Raw genomic sequence first — 18,138 nt, forward strand, 5'->3', positions numbered from 1 at the left:
TTTTACAGCGGATCAGTACCTACATCATATGTACTAATAGAAGCTTTATTTTAAAGTGGATAATTATCTACATTATTTAGAGTAAAATGGGCCTTATTGTACAGTGGATCAGTATCTACATTATTTTTAGCAATAGTAGCCTTATTTTACAATGGATCATTATCTACATTATTTTAATGTGGCCTTATTTTACAATTAATCAGTACCTACATCATTATTAGTAATATTGGTCTTATTTTACAACAGATCTGTGCATACATTATTTTTAGTAATAGTGGCCTTATTTTACAGTGGATAGGTATCTACATTATTTTCAGTAATATAGGCCTTATTTGACACTGTTTCAGAATCCACATTATTTTTTAGTAACAGTGGCCTTGTTTGACAGTTGATCAGTATCTATATTATTATTAGTAATAGTCGCCTTATTTTACAATGGATCAGTATCTACATTATTTTCAGTAATAGTGACCTTATTTTACAGTTTATCAGTATGTACATTATTTTTAGTAATAGTGGTGTTATTTTACAGTGGATCAGTATATACATTATTTTTAGTAATACTGGCCTTATTTCACAGTGGATCAGTATCTACATTATTTTTACTAAAAGTGGTCATATTATACAGTGGATCAGTATCTACATTATTTTTAGCAATAGTAGCCTTATTTTACAACGGATCGTTATCTACATTATTTTAATGTGGCCTTATTTTACAATTAATCAGTACCTACATCATTATTAGTAATATTGGTCTTATTTTACAACAGATCTGTGCATACATTATTTTTAGTAATAGTGGCCTTATTTTACAGTGGATCAGTACCTACATCATATTTAGAAATACAGGCCTTATTTTAAAGTGGATCAGTATCTACATTATTTTTAGTAATGGGGCCTTATTGTACAATGGATCAGTAACTACATTATTAGTAATAGTGGTTTTATTTTACAACAGATCTATGCATACATTAATTTTAGTAACAGTGGCCTTATTTTAAAGTGGATCAGTATGTACATTATTTTAGTAATAGTGGCCTTATTTTACAATGGATCATTATCTACATTTAGCAATATAAGCCTCATTTAAAAGTGGATCAGTTTCTACATTATTTTTAGTAATACTTGCCTTATTTTATAGAATATCAGTATCTACATTATGTTTTGCATTAGTAGCCTTATTTTACAGGTCAGTACCTACTTTATTTTTAGTAAAAGTGGCCATATTTTACAGTGGATCAATATCTATTTATTTTCTGTAATAGTGGCCTCATTTTACAGCGGATCAGTTGATTAATATCTACATTATTTTTTAGTAAATATGGCCTTATTTTACATTGGATCAGTATCTACATTATTTTATAGTAATAGTGGCCATTTTTTTATAGTGGATCAGTGTCTACATTATTCTAAGTAATTGTGGCCTTATTTTACTGTGGATCGGTATCTATATTATTTTTAGGAATAGTGGCCTTATTTTACAGTGTATTAGTACCTACATTATTTTTTTAAGAAGTGGCCTTATTTTATAGTGGATCAGTACCAACATTATTTTAAGTAATAGTGGCCTTATTTTACAGTGGATCAATATCTACATTATTTTTAGTAAATGTGGCCTTATTTAATAGTGGATCAATATCTACATTATCTTTAGTAAATGTGATCTTATTTTACAGTGTATCAGTACCTACATTATTTTTATTAATAGTGGTCTTATTTGACAGTGGATCAGTATCTTCATTATTTTTAGTAATAGTGGCCTTGTTTTTACAGTGGATAAGTATCTCTATTATTTTTTTTATTAAAACTGGCCATAATTTACAGTGTTACAGTATCTACATTATTTTTAGTAATAGTGGCCTTTTGTTACTTTGGATCAGTATCTACGTTATTTTTTAGAAATAGTCGCTTTTATTTTTCTACAGTGGATCAGTATCTACATTATTTGTAGTAAATGTGGCATTACTTTACAGTGGATACGTATGTACATTATAATTTGTAATAGTGGTCTCTTCTACAGTGGATCAGTATTTACTTTATTTTTAGCAATAGTGGCCTTATTTTATAATGGATCAGTATCTACATCATTTTTAGTCATAGCTGCCTTATTTTACAGTGGACCATTATCAACATTATTTTAAGTAATAGTGGCCTTATTTTACAGTGGATCAATATCTACATTATTTTATAGTAATAGTGGCCATTTTTTTATAGTGGATCAGTGTCTACATTATTCTAAGTAATTGTGGCCTTATTTTACTGTGTATCAGTACCTACATTATTTTTTGGAATAGTGGCCTTATTTTACAGTTGATCACTACCAACATGATTTTAAGTAATAGTGGTATTATTTTACAGTGGATCAATGTCCAAATTATTTTTAGTAAATGTGGCCTTATTTTATAGTGGATCAATATCTACATTATTTTTAGTAAATGTTGCCTTATTTTACATTGTATCAGTACCTATATTATTTTTATTAGCAGTGGTCTTATTTTACACCGGATCAATATCTACATTATCTTTAATAATAGTGGCCTTATGTTGCATTGGATCATTATTTATATTATTTTTTAGAAATAGTCGCTTTTCTTTTTTTACAGTGGATCAGTATCTACATTATTTGTAGTAAATGTGGCATTACTTTACAGTGGATAAGTATCTATATTATATTTAGTAATGGTGGCCTTATTTTACACTGCATCAGTACCTACATTATTTTTAGTAATTATCACGTTATTTTACTGTGGATCAGTATCTACGTTATTTTTTTTTTAAATAGTGTCCTTATTTTACAATGGATCAGTATCTACATTATTTTTATTAATAGTGGCCTTATTTTACAATGGACCAGTGTCTACATTATTATTAGTAATAGTGGCCTTTTTTTTACAATGGATCAGTATCTACATTATTTTTAGTAATAGTGGCTTTATTTTACCGTGGATCAATACCTATCTTATTTTTAGTAAAAGTGGCCTTATTTTACTGAATATTAGTATATACATTATTTGTATTAAAAGTGGTCTTATTTTACAGTGGATCAGTACCTACATCATATTTAGTTATGGAGGTCTTATTTTAAAGTGGATCAGTATGTACCTTATTTTTAGTAATTGGATCCTTATTGTACAATATATCAGGGTCTCCATTATCTTTAGTAATAGTGGCCTTATTTTACAGTGGATCAGTACCTACATTATTTTTTGTCATAGTGGTCTTATTTTACATTGGATCAATACCTACATTATTTTAAGTAATAGTGGCCTTAATTTACAATGGATCAGTATCTACATTACTTTTTAGTTGTTGTTGTTTTAGGGTTTAACGCCATTTTTCAGCACACGATAGGCTATACATGGCGGCCAGTATTAATGGTGGAGGAAGAACCCGGAAAAACCCCGGAAAGAACCACTGACCCACGAGAAGCTACTGGCAAGCTTTCTCACATACCCACACAGGCTGAATCCGAGACTCGAACCCACACAGACAGAGGTGAGATGGCAGTGATCTGTAACGGAGAGCGCTTTAGACCACTCGGCCACTCGGGGCCCCCATTACTTTTTAGTAACAGTGGCCTTATTAGACATTGGATCAGTATCTACATTATTTTTAGTAATAGTGGCATTATTTTACCATGGACCTGTATCTACATTGTTTTTAGTAACAGTGGCCTGAATTTACCGTGGATTAATACCTAATTTATTTTTAGTACAAGTGGCCTTATTTTACAGAATATCAGCATGTACATTATTTGTAGTAAAAGTTGCCTTATTTTACAGTGAATCAGTATCTACATTATATTTATTAATAGTGACCATATTTTACAGTGGATCGGTAACTACATCGTATTTAGTAATATGGGCCTTATTTTAAAGTGGATGAGTATCTACATTATTTTCAGTAATAGTTGCCTTTTTGTACAATGGATCAGTGTCTCCATTATTTTTAGTAATAGTGGCCTTATTTTACAGAATATCAGTGTCTACATTATTTTTAGCTATAGTAACCTTATTTTCCAGTGTATCAGTATCTACATTTTTTTTAGCAATAGTAGCCTTATTTTAATGATCAGAACCTACTTTATTTGTAGTAAAAGTGGCCATACTTTACAGTGGATTAGTATCTATATTATTATTTTAGTAATAGTGGCCTTATTGTACAGAATATCAGTACCTATATTATTTTTTGTAATAGTGGCCCTATTTTACAGTGGATCAGTATCTACATTATTTTTAGTAATAGTGGCCTGATTTTACAGTGGATCAGTATCTACATTATTTCCAGTAATAGTGGCCTTATTTTACAATAGATCAGTATCTAAATTATTTTTCGTAATAGTGGCCTTATTTTACCGTGGATCAATACCTACTTTACTTTTAGCAAAAGTGGCCTTATTTTACAGAAAATAAGTATGTACATTATTTGTATTAAAAGTGGACTTATTTTATAGTGGATCAGTATCTACATTATTTTATGGTAATAGTGGCCATTTTTTTATAATGGATCAGTATCTACATTATTTTTAGGAATAGTGGCCTTATTTTAAAGTGGATCAGTATGTACAATATGCTTATCAATAGTGGCCTCATTTTATAGTGGATCAGTATCTACATAACGTTTAGCAAAAGTGGCCCATTTAACAGCAGATTAGTATCTACATTATTTTTTAGTAATAGTGGCCTTATGTTACATTGGATCAGTATCTACATTATTTTTTAGAAATAGACGCTTTTCTTTTTTTTACAGTGGATTAGTATTTACATTATTTGTAGTAAATGTTGCCTTATCTTACAATGTATCAGTATGTACTTTTTTCTTGTAATAGTGGATTTGTTTTTACAGTGAATCAGTATCTACATTATTTTTAGTAATAGTTACCTTATTTTACAGTGGATCAGTACCTACATCATATTTGGAAATAGAGGCTTTATTTTAAAGTGGATCAGTAACTACATTATTATTAGTAATAGTGGTCTCACTTTACACCAGATCTGTGCATGCATTATTGTTAGTAATAGTGGCCTTATTTTACAGTGGATCAGTATATACATTATTTTTAGTAATAGTGGCCTTACTTTACAATGGATCATTATCTTCATCATATTTAGTAATATATGCTTCGTCTAAAGTGGATCAGTATCTACATTATTTTTAGTATTATTAGCCTTATTTCACAGTGGATCAGTATATACATTATATTTAGCAATAGTAGCCTTATTTTACAGATCAGTACCTGCTTTATTTTTAGGAAAAGTGGCCATATTTTACAGTGGATCAATATCTACCATATTTTTTGTAATAGTAGCCTTATTTTACAGCGGATCAGTACTTACATTATTTTTAGTAATAGTGGCCTTACTTTACAATGGATCATTATCTTCATCATATTTAGTAATATATGCTTCGTCTAAAGTGGATCAGTATCTACATTATTTTTAGTATTATTAGCCTTATTTCACAGTGGATCAGTATATACATTATATTTAGCAATAGTAGCCTTATTTTACAGATCAGTACCTGCTTTATTTTTAGGAAAAGTGGCCATATTTTACAGTGGATCAATATCTACCATATTTTTTGTAATAGTAGCCTTATTTTACAGCGGATCAGTACTTACATTATTTTTCGTAACAGTCACATCATTTTACACTGGATCAGTATCTACATCATTTTTAGTCATACCTGCCTTATTTTACAGAGGACCATTATCAACATTATTTTAAGTAATAGTGGCCTTCATTTACAGCTGATCAATATCTTCATTATTTTTTAATAAATGTGGCCTTATTTTACAGTGGATCAGTATCTACATTATTTTATGGTAATAGTGGCCATTTTTTTATACTGGATCAGTACCTACATTACTTTTTTAAGAAGTGGCCTTATTTTATAGTGGATAAGTACCTACATTATTTTTGGTAACAGACCCTATTTTACAGTGGATCAGTGTCTACATTATTTTAGAAATAGTGGCCCTATTTTACAGTGGATCTGTATCTACATTATTTTTAGCAATAGTGGCCTTATTTTACAGTGGACCAGTATCGACATGACTTTTAGTAATAGTGGACTAATTTTTACAGTGGATAAGTATCTCCATAATTTTTTTACTTAAAACTGGCCATAGTTTACAGTGGATCAGTATCAAAATTATTTTTAGTAATTGTGGCCTTATGTTACATAGGATCAGTATCAAAATTATTTTTTTTAGAAATAGTCGCTTTTCTTTTTTTACATTTGATCAGTATCTTCATTATTTTTAGTAATAGTGGCCTTATGTTACACTGGATCATTATCTACATTATTTGTAGTAAATGTGGCCTTACTTTACAGTGGATAAGTATCTACATTATTTGTAGTAAAAGTGGCCTTACCTTATAGTGGATCAGTATGTACATTCATTTTAGTAATAGTGGCCTTATTTTACAGTGGATCATTATCTACATTATTTTTAGCAAAAGTGGCCTTATTTTACAATGGATCAGTACCTACATTATTATTGGTAATAGTGGTCTTATTTTACAATAGATCTGTACGTACATTATTTTTAGTAATAGTGGCCTTTTTTTTACAGTGGATCAGTATATTCATTATTTTTAGTGATAGTGGCCTTGTTTTACAATGGATCATTATCTACATCATATTTAGTAATATAGGCCTTATTTTAAAGTGGATCAGTATACATTATTTTTATTAATAGTGGCCTTGTTTTACAGTGGTTCAGTACCTACTTTATTTTTAGCAATATTAGCCTTATTTTACAGAATACCAGTATCTACATTATTTTAGTAATAATGGTCTTATTTTACAGTGGATCAGTACCTATATCATATTTAGTAATAGAGGCCTTATTTTAAAGTGGATCAGTATCTACATTAGTTTTAATAAAAGGAGGCCTTATTGTACAATGGATTACTATCTACATTATTTTTAGTAATAGTGGCCTTATGTTACATTGGATCAGTATCTACATTATTTTTTAGCAATAGTTGCCTTTGCTGTTTTTACAGAGGATCAGTATCTATATTATTTTGTAGTAAAAGTTGCCTTACTTTACAGTGGATCAGTATGTACATTATTTTTTGTAATAGTGGACTTATTTTACAATGGATCAGTATCTACATTATTATTAGTAATAGTGGCCTCATTTTACATTCGATCATTATCTACATTATTTTTTTAAAAAAGTGGAGTTATTTTACTTGGATCAGTAGCTACATCATTTTTGGTAACATGCCCTATTTTAAAGTGGCTCAGTGTCAACATTATTTTAGTAATAGTGGCCCTATTTTACACTGGATCAGTATGTAGATTATTTTTAGCAATAGTGACCTTATTTTATAGTGGGTCAATATCGACATAATTTTTTTTAGTAAAAGTGGCATATTTTACAGTGGATCAGTATCGACATTATTTTAAGCAATGGTGGCCTTGTTTTTACTCTGGATCAGTATCTACCTAATTTTTTTTAAAACTGGCCTTAGTTTTCAGTGGATCAGAATGTATAATTTTTTTATAGCAATAATGGCCTTATTTTACATTAGACCAGTATCTACATTATTTTTAGTAATTGTGACCTTATTTTGCAGTGGGTCAGTATCTACATTACTTTTTAGTAATAGTGGCTTGATTTTAAAATGGATCAGATTCTACATTATTTTTACTAATAGTGGTCTTATTTTGCAGTGGATCAGTATCTACATTATGTTTATTTATAGTGGCCTTATTTGACAATGGATCAGTATCCACATTATTTGTTAGTAATAGTGGCCTTATTTGACAGTGGATCAGTAACTACATTATTTTATTAATTGTTGCCTTATTTTACAGTGGATCAGTATCTACTGTATTTTTTAGTAATAGTGGCCTTTTTTTAGACTTGATCACTATCTACATTATTTTTAGCAAGAGTGGTCTTATTTTACAGTGGGTCAGTATCTACATTATTTTTAGTAATAGTGGCCTTATTTTACGGTGGATCAGTATGTGTATTATTTTTAGTAATAGTGGCCTTATTTTACAGTGGACTAGTATCTACATTATTTTTTGTAATAGTGGCCTCATTTTACAATGAATCAGTATCTACATTATTATTAGCAATTGTGGCCTTATTTTACAGTGGATCAGTATCTACATTAGTTTTAGTAATAGTGGCCTTATTTGACAGTGGAGCCGTATCTACATTATTTTTTTAGTAATAGTGGCCTTATTTTACATTGGATCAGTATCTACATTATTTTTAGCAATAGTGGCCTTATTTTACAGTGGGTCAGTATCTACATTATTTTTAGTAATAGTGGCCTTATTTGGCAGTGGATCAGTATCTACATTATTTTAGCAATTGTTGCCTTATTTTACAGTGGATCAGTATTTATAATATTTTTAGTAATATTATCCTTATTTGACAGTGGATCAGTATCTACATTATTTTAATCATAGTGGACTTATTTTACAGTTGATCAGTATCAACATTATATTTTAGTAATAGTGGCCTTATTTTACAGTGAATCAGTATCTACATTATTTTTAGTAATAGTGGCCTTATTTGACAGTGTATCAGTACCTACATTATTTTTTTAAGAAGTGGCCTTATTTTATAGTGGATAAGTACCTACATCATTTTTGGTAACAGACCCTATTTTACAGTGGATCAGTGTCTACATTATTTTAGAAATAGTGGCCCTATTTTACAGTGGATCTGTATCTACATTAATTTTAGCAATAGTGGCCTTATTTTATAGTGGACCAGTATCGACATAACTTTTAGTAAAAGTGGCCTATTTTACAGCAGATCAGTATCTACATTATTTTTAGTAATAGTGGCCTTATGTTACATTGGATCATTATCTACATTATTTTTTAACAATGGTCGCTTTTCTTTTTTTTTACAGTGGATCATTATCTACATTATTTGTAGTAAATGTGGCCTTACTTTACAGTGGATAAGTATCGACATTATTTTTTGTAATAGTGGCCTCTTTCACAGTGGGTCAATATTTACTTTATTTTTAGCAATAGTGGCCTTATTTTACAATGGATCAGTATCTACATTACTATTAGTAATAGTGGCCTCATTTTACAGCGGATCAGTATCTACATTATTTTCTAACAATAGTCGCTTTTTTTACAGTGGATAAGTATCTACATTATTTGTAGTAAAAGTGGTCTTACCTTATAGCGGATCAGTATGTACATTCATTTTAGTAATAGTGGCCTTATTTTTTGCAGTGGATCAGTATATACATTATTTTTAGTAACAGTGGCCTTGTTTTACAATGGATCGTTATCTACATCATATTTAGTAATACAGGCCTTATTTTAAAGTGGATCAGTATACATTATTTTTATTAATAGTGGCCTTGTTTTAGAGTGGTTCAGTACCTACTTTATTTTTAGCAATATTAGCCTTATTTTACAGAATATCAGTATCTACATTATTTTAGTAATAGTGGCCTTATTTTACAGTGGATCAGTATCTATATCATATTTAGTAACAGAGGCCTTATTTTAAAGTGGATCAGTATCTACATTAGTTTTAATAAAAGGAGGCCTTATTGTACAATGGATTACTATCTACATTATTATTAGTAATAGTGGCCTTATGTTACATTGGATCAGTATCTACATTATTTTTTAGCAATAGTCGCCTTTGTTTTTTTTTACAGAGGATCAGTATCTGCATTATTTTTTGTAATAGTGGAATTTTTTCTACAGCGGATCAGTATGTACATTAGTTTTTGTAATAGTGGACTTATTTTACAATGGATCAGTATCTACATTATTTTTTTAAAAAAGTGGAGTTAATTTACTTGGATCAGTAGCTAGATCATTTTTGGTAACATGCCCTATTTTAAAGTGGATCAGTGTCAACATTATTTTAGTAATAGTGGCCTTATTTTACACTGGATCAGTATGTAGATTATTTTTAGCAATAGTGACCTTATTTTATAGTGGGTCAATATCGACATAATTTTTTTTAGTAAAAGTGGCATATTTTACAGCGGATCAGTATCTACATTATTTTAAGTAATAGTTGCCTTGTTTTTACTGTGGATCAGTATCTACCTAATTTTTATTAAAACTTGCCTTAGTTTTCAGTGGATGAGAATGTATAATTTTTTTATAGTAATAATGGCCTTATTTTACATTGGACCAGTATCTACATTATTTTTAGTAATAGTGGCCTTATTTTGCAGTGGGTCAGTATCTACATTATTTTTTAGTAATCATGGCCTGATTTTAAAATGGATCAGTTTCTACAATATTTTTACTAATAGTGGTCTTGTTTTGCAGTGAGTCAGTATCTACATTATTTTATTAATTGTTGCCTTATTTTACAGTGGATCAGTATCTAAATTATTTTTTAGTAATAGTGACCTTATTTTACACTTGATCATTATCTACATTATTTTTAATAAGAGTGGTCTTATTTTACAGTGGATCAGTATCTACATTATTTTTTGTAATAGTGGCCTGATTTTACGGTGGATCAGTATGTGTATTATTTTTAGTAATAGTGGCCTCATTTTACAATGAATCAGTATCTACATTATTTTTAGTAATAGTGGCCTTATTTTACAGTGGGTCAGTATCTACATTATTTTTAGTAATAGTGGCCTTATTTGGCAGTGGATCAGTATCTACATTATTTTAGCAATTGTTGCCTTATTTTAAGTGGATCAGGATTTATATTATTTTTAGTAATATGATCCTTATTTGACAGTGGATCAGTATCCACATTATTTTAATGATAGTGGCCTTATTTTACAGTTGATCAGTATCAACATTATATTTTAGTAATAGTGGTCTCATTTACATTGAATCAGTATCTACATTATTTTTGTAATAGTGGCCTTATTTGACAGTGTATCAGTACCTACATTATTTTTAGTAATAATGGCCTTATTTGACAGTATATCAGTACCTACATTATTTTTATTAAAAGTGGCCTTATTTTACAGTGGATCAGTACATATATTATTTTTTAGTAATAGTGGCCTTATTTGACAGGTTATCAGTACCTATATTATTTTAGTAAGAGTGGCCTTATTTGACAGTGTATCAGTATCTACATTATATTTCGTAAAAGTGGCCTTATTTTACAGTGGATCAGTACCAACATTATTTTTAGTAATAGTGGCCTTTTTTGACAGTGGACCAGTACGTACATTATTTTAAGTAATAGTCTCCTTATTTTAAAGTGGATTAGTGCCTACATTGTTTTAGTAATAGTGGCCTTATTTGACAGTGTATTAGTATCTATATTATTTTAGTAATACTGGTCTTATTTGACTGTGGATTTGTAGCGTTTAAAAAGCATCTACAATATATTCTTGGTAGGATGCTCTCTTTTAAATTTTGTAAAATTGTGTTAAGTGATGTTTGATATAAAATCATTTTCAGGTTTTTCTGTTTTTGTAACAGTGCCAATATTTGATGGTAGATCTTTATCAATTTTATCAGATTCAAAAAGCTATCTCTACCAGAATGTTTTCTGTCAAATTTGTTCAAATTCTGTTGAGTGGCTTTAGAGAAGTTACTTAAAGAGTTTCCATTAATTTTGCTTTTACTAAATCAACATAGGATTGCAGAATCATCATTTGAATACAGACATCCAGGCCTGGGTAATTGCTTAAAATTTTTGTCAAATTTGGTTTTGAAACGTTTATACAAGTTTTTCTTAGCAACACTGGCAGATTAGCATTACTGAAAATATTTTTAAAAAAGTTTCATGGTAGAATGCTTTCAAATTTGCCCAAATTCTGTTGAGGGCGTTCTGAGAAGCTGAAAATATAAGTTGTAAATGGATGATGTACAACAGATAATGAATAAAGGACCATGCCTATAAGCATACTGGCTATACAGATAATGAATAAAGGACCATGCCTATAAGCATACTGGCTATACAGATAATGAATAAAGGACCATGCCTATAAGCATACTGGCTATACAGATAATGAATAAAGGACCATGCCTATAAGCATACTGGCTATACAGCAAATGTATTGGGCAAAAAAGGTTTCAATTTAATTCAAGCCTCAAGCTTTGTTTGATCATGAATAGAGCCATATCATGTGCATATGCAGGCTAATGAAACTGCTATGGGGAGTAAAACAAGCTTAAGACACACATAGCCAAATGACATTATAAAAATACCATCGTTTATTACTATACTAAGTGTTTATATGGCTGGTGCTTGCAAGAATTATATATTTCTATCTGAATTCAAGTATTTTTTGAAGCCAATAATATAAACTCTTAAAGAAGACAATGATACTTGCATAGAACAATATAGCGAGTCGTAACCAACTCCAACAGAAGTGTCAAGTAGGGGAAGTAACTTCTGGTATTTCTTACATTATCTATTTAGGATTATATTAATTTTTCACTGTATTACAAATAAGGTAGCAATAATGAGTAGGCTAACATTTCAAATAGTTAAGCATTATGAAGCATCTACTGAGATAGTTTTGTGTCAGTACCTGATATTGACGGTAATGCAGTACAAAGTGCTTGAGGCAGCCCGGCCGATCCTGCTGCGTGCTCTGTTTGCTTCGTTCTCCTGTGGGCAAAAACCACAAAGATCACACCCTGGATTTCTGAAATATAACAGAGTATGCTGCATATGCAGCTATAAAAAATGATTACATATCTATCACCATGCAGTTTATGTTAAACAGTAAATTTCTTTGAGGATGATCTGAAACTTTGTATCAGGCATTCATGTGGTATAGATTTAGGCTCCGTATTGTCAAGGATGACATTACCTAACAGAGACTAATACATTTAGAAGCAATACAGAATAACAGGAAAAAGATTAAAAAATGTTGTCATTATACTATGAAAAAGTTGCTTAGGGTATATAATTAACACAACAAAAGTACAGTAGAACTTCGATTACCTGCCACCCGATTAACCATCAGTCTCTGTAAACCGTCAGGGCATTTCACATCAAAATATTAAAAACAGGTATATATACATATGTAGATATTACGATTTTTGGATGACCCAGTCTACTGTAAAATACTTTTAATGTACATATTCTATTATCCGTCTTTTCTCATATCCGTCACAGTCTCGGTCCCGTACCCTGATGGATAATCGAAGTTCTACTGTATTGCAAATTTATCTGCGTGATTCTTCTATCACATCTCCTTTGACTGAAGAGGGATACTGGATCATGCTTGACCCTTTGAATCTTGTACTTTCACTATCAAACTCTATGTAGTGCAAGCTCCAAGGTCAAGTTATTTAAGTGATAACCAGTACCATATGTATTCACTTATAATTCCATCTGTAACTGATACCATATGTATTCACTTATAATTCCATCTGTAAACTACACACATTCAGATTTGCCATTGCATCATGCTCCTACATCTGTGTCTTGGCAGTTTGTTATGAGTAATCAGTAAAATGTACAAGATGGACTCTGCCAGGACATGATACAATGACAGATCTGGGTTAATGGGTAACGTTGTTTGCAGTTGGAGTTGACTTTTAAGCTTGTATGTATGGCATATAACTATGGAATGTTTGATTTGAAATACATTGTATTAAACATGTGTCAATACAAAGGGAGATCCATCATTGTTTTTCTTCAACATCATGGTTTGATTCTGAGTAAGGGTGGTTAATTTTCCGTAAAAGAGACCATCTAGTTTTGTTTCTTTTTAAAACAAAAAGTAAACTATATTAATTCGGAAAAGGAAACTCCAATAAACTTTAAATAAGTTGTACCATATATAACAAACATTTTAGAAACAGAAAGGCTGGATGTGTTTTCTCTACCTTTTATATTGTTTGTTATTAACACAAAGATCATACATTCCATAATGCACCAACAGATCTTGGATGCATGCTAGTCTGTACCAGACAATTCGGCTAACCTCTCAGTATCTCATTTATGTATCTTTGTAGCTGTTGTTCTGATTGGATGCATACAAAAATGTTTAATTTGTTATATCATAAAGTTTACGTATATATCATACACTAAGCTTTAAAAAAATTAGGAAAGGCTAGCAATGGAGAATAACGTATCAACAGTGGTCAATTTTCAATTTACTTCAAAGGAAATAACTTCCATCACTACATTCAATTTTCAATAAAATGAGAAAACAATTGTTTCACAACAAGTAAAACTAAATTCAACAGCTCTTTTTAAAAAAAGTTTATCCTCTAAAAGAAGTCCCCAAAGAGAGAAAATTTAGCTGATGTGTGTATGTGTGTGTGTGTGTGTGTGTGTGTGTGATTTGAATTTTTTACGTGCTTTAAAAAATTTCAGTCATATCGCTACAATGTCTGCAGTGTTATAGTTTATAGTGATGTCTAGCACTGGGGAATCATGCCACAGACATGTAGCATGATGTCCCACCCAGTCACATTATCCTGACACCAGGCCAACCAGTCCTAACCTCTTAATGATGAGCACCAAGCAAGGCAGATGTTAGTACTATTTTTGAAAGTCTTTGGTATGATTTGGCCAGGGATCATACCCACGACCTCCCGCATCCGAGAAAATTGCGATGGAATAAATTGAAAAGCAATTCCTCATAAAAACCAATATGGCAGAAAGGCTTTAATAGTCTTGTTTCCAAATGGCAGAAAGGCTTTAATAGTCTTGTTTCCAAATGGCAGAAAGGCTTTAATAGTCTTGTTTCCAGTAGATAGTCCAGGTCTATGTCCTGTGTTCTGCTAACATTTATGAGCTAACAGCACAGACCCTGATCTGCAAGACATGGAAGCTGTTGTAAGTCTGTGCTTACTAGCTGGGTGTATTATACAAGGGTAAAATGTATTATACAAGGGCAAAATGTAACATACAAGGGTAAAATGGTAGACTTTGATACATCTTACTCTAATTTTCTATTTTCACTTCAATTATGGACTAAAACTGAAGGAAAAGTGCTGACAACAGACATACAATTAAATACAAATTAAACCTACAAGTTTTTATTTGATCTCGCACAATGATCTCGCACAATGGATTTGTTTGTTGTATTAAAAAATGTGCTGGATTTTTATAAAGCCACATTTTCTAATTAAGATGGTAATCAAAGCATTCACAGGAGAGACCAAAGAGTTATGTCCCTCTCAAATATGTCAGTGGTTATTGGGGAAAATAATTATTGTCAATACTTGACTCGAGGGTTCATTGCCTCATCAATATGCAGGCGGAGATGGACAGGACTAACCTGTTATTCCTCCCTCTGTGGATGGAGACTGATGATTGCCTCTCAATGCAGGAGGAGGTATGTGGCAGTTCCCCTCCACTTCTCTCACAAATGAGGCCTGAGGAGGTGGGCATGATCACTGGCCAGCCAAGTTCACTGATCTATGGAGCCATGGCAATGTTATCTATAGTGTCATGGAAGAAAAGTGGGAGACTGCTTTGTCACCACTGTGTGGTGGTAGGCCTCAAAGCAACACAAAGTTTGATTGGTGATATCAATATCATCAGGATTCCTTACCTTACATCAAAACCCAAAGCCTGTTCTCCATAGGGATTGAAAACATATAGATAATAGGGTACTGGCCTGAACCTTTTCCTCACGACTCGTGTTCAACACCTGGTGCCTGACCTGAAGACTGGGGCCTAAGCCTGGTGTCAGCAGTTGGTGCTTTGTGACCAGTGACAAAAACATGGAGATCAGAACCAATAACCATACTTGGTATTCAGTGGCTAGTGCCAATTAACTGGTACCTGATGCTTGGTGCCCCAAGACAACAATTGGTTTACTGTCACTTGACACATTACATTGTGTCCATCCATTGCTTGGTGTTTAGTGATCGAAGAAAGACCTTTTGTAACATTCACTTGACATATTACCTGATGTCCTGTGCTCAGCGACAGACACTGTTGACTATTACTTGATACATTACCTTGTGCCTAGTGAATGGTTGACAACGAACAGTCATATAATGTAGACCTTTGTAGCTGAGTCTCTGCCCGCAAATTTGACTTTGCTGAATGAGGTCCCCTTGACTTAAAAAGAGGTCTACTCAAGCACATACCAAACAGACCTGCCAATCCCAGAGTACAAAAATACTGACTGATTATGACCCAAATGCTAATTTTCAGGATCAAATACTGATTTTTAAACCTTTATGTAAGTATTTACAACATTTATAACCAACAGTAAAGTAACTTAATTATTTAATGTCAAAGATGCATGTGTTGCCCTCTTGCACCTTCTGAATGGGCATCCTGTTTGATTCAAGTGCCCATTCAGAAGGTTCAAGAATGCAACACACATTCCGACACAGGTTGTTTATAGGAGCTTTTTTCCACACAATGTTTTTTCAGTCATTATCGATTCCAATGCACCATCTTTCTTTTATGATCTGAATTCTGTGCGATTTTTTTTTTACTGAACTATTTTTCTACTAGCACATGAGTAATAATTTGCAATTTTACTGTGTGGGAAAAAGTGGGAAATAAATCGCCAGCAACACTAGTAATTGAGGAAGGTACATTTCTAAAATAAATTAAGTAAAATGAACTTCAATCAAATTACATCAAGGTTCTTTCTGGCATCTATAAACATCGCAAGTACAGGCTGAATTGTTGATGAAACAGTAAGCTGATGTTGATTAGCTTTTTCATGCTGTTTTATGTCATTGGTGCCTCCATGCTCAGTAGAAAAATCACAATTACACAATTTGAAAAACGTAAGGTTTTCTCTTTTACTAAATGGTTTCACAAATCTAAACAGGATGGTACAGCTCTCCTTCCGGTTCTGTTTTCATTCTTGTGCTGGAAAAAATTCTGAATCTTGTGCTTTTCCTTTTCGACATGACTAGAAGCTGAATATTACAAAGATGAGATACAGTGAATCGGCAACTGTTTGTACAATCCAATATGGTGGTTAAAGACTAGCATGCTAGTCTTGATTTTGAATGAACCAATCAAATTTTAGAATTCCCTATATCCCTGCCATACACTTGCTCTCAGATGGAACCGGGTGGCCTTTACAAAATAAAAATTGCATGGAAATTTTAATTATTTTTTTTAATAGTAAAAATATGGATTTTTAACAAGAAAAATGTACAGTCGTATTTGGGTCAAAATTACGGGACAAATATGGAAAAAACGGGACACTTGGCAGCTATGACCAAGTTTCATGAGCATAGACGAAATAGTATTGAAGATATTGAGAGTGTAACAAGCAAACATACAAACTGACAAGAGTGTAACAAGTGAATAATGGAATAATAATACTAAATCTGAAAATACAGCAAATCTGAATGGAAAGAATATTTCTTCCATTACCTCTAGTAATGGATTACTTCATTAATTTCATATTTATTTTAATCAACAACACCTCTAAATTTATTGACAATAAATTTCATCAACATTTCCAGTAAATATGTTGATATTTGGGCAAAAATGTCTGGTAACGGTTATATGAATTTTGAAACCCGTCATATATATGTGGAGAAGTATGATTCTTGAATTACCTTGCACACTAGATTAATGTTTGTAAAACATGCATGCTTCCACTGCAAACCAGAAAGTTCAAGAACTTAATATCGTTTATACCCACATATAAGCCAAATAATTTGGGAAAAAATAAAGGCCTGGAAGAAGGAGGCTCTGCTTATCGACAGGCCAATGTCTAAACTTTACAGTTTTTAGGTCTTTTTGTTGACTACTGTAATGGCTGTAAATCTTGGGACATGGAAAAAATGATTTTTTATGTGTCCTAAGATATAAGCATGTAAAACTAATAACTTTCGGTTACTCGACAATTATTAAACTGTCATAATGTACTTTGATTCAGTTTGTTATTATTCTGTATGTGCGTATTTTATGGTTTCTCCAACAGGAAATTAAATAAAGGTAAACAGAGACTTCATATTTCGCGGGCCAGCTGAGTTTACCCAGGAGACCAGGCTGAACTATAATGTATAGTACTTACACAGTGCATAGCATCACTTCAATCCTTATTTATTCACAAACATATTATATGCAGATTTTGCTTTATTCATTGTTTCGACCAAATTGCATTCGTCCAGATAACATTTCAGCTAGTCCTTAATAGCTGTTTCATTTAGACTGAATCAGGCGCTCACAGGTTACTCATTTTCAATGATATAAGTGATCCTACAAATTGAGGTAATATTTTTAAAAAG

At 31.6% G+C, this 18,138-nt stretch overlaps 1 protein-coding gene across 1 annotated transcript in view; it reads right to left on the bottom strand.

Moving 5' to 3' along the window:
* The window catches only part of LOC149801208 (complement C3-like), a 346,536-nt gene that overhangs the window by 60,294 nt on the left and 268,104 nt on the right, over positions 1-18,138 (bottom strand). The window contains exon 31 of the mRNA XM_089955247.1: positions 12,486-12,602. Coding sequence (XP_089811373.1) covers positions 12,486-12,602 — 117 coding nt within the window. The remainder of the gene's footprint in view (positions 1-12,485; positions 12,603-18,138) is intronic.

The sequence above is a fragment of the Sinohyriopsis cumingii genome, chromosome 4 (genome assembly GCF_028554795.1).
Source record: "Sinohyriopsis cumingii isolate HCF-2022 chromosome 4, ASM2855479v2, whole genome shotgun sequence".
Taxonomy (NCBI): domain Eukaryota; kingdom Metazoa; phylum Mollusca; class Bivalvia; order Unionida; family Unionidae; genus Sinohyriopsis; species Sinohyriopsis cumingii.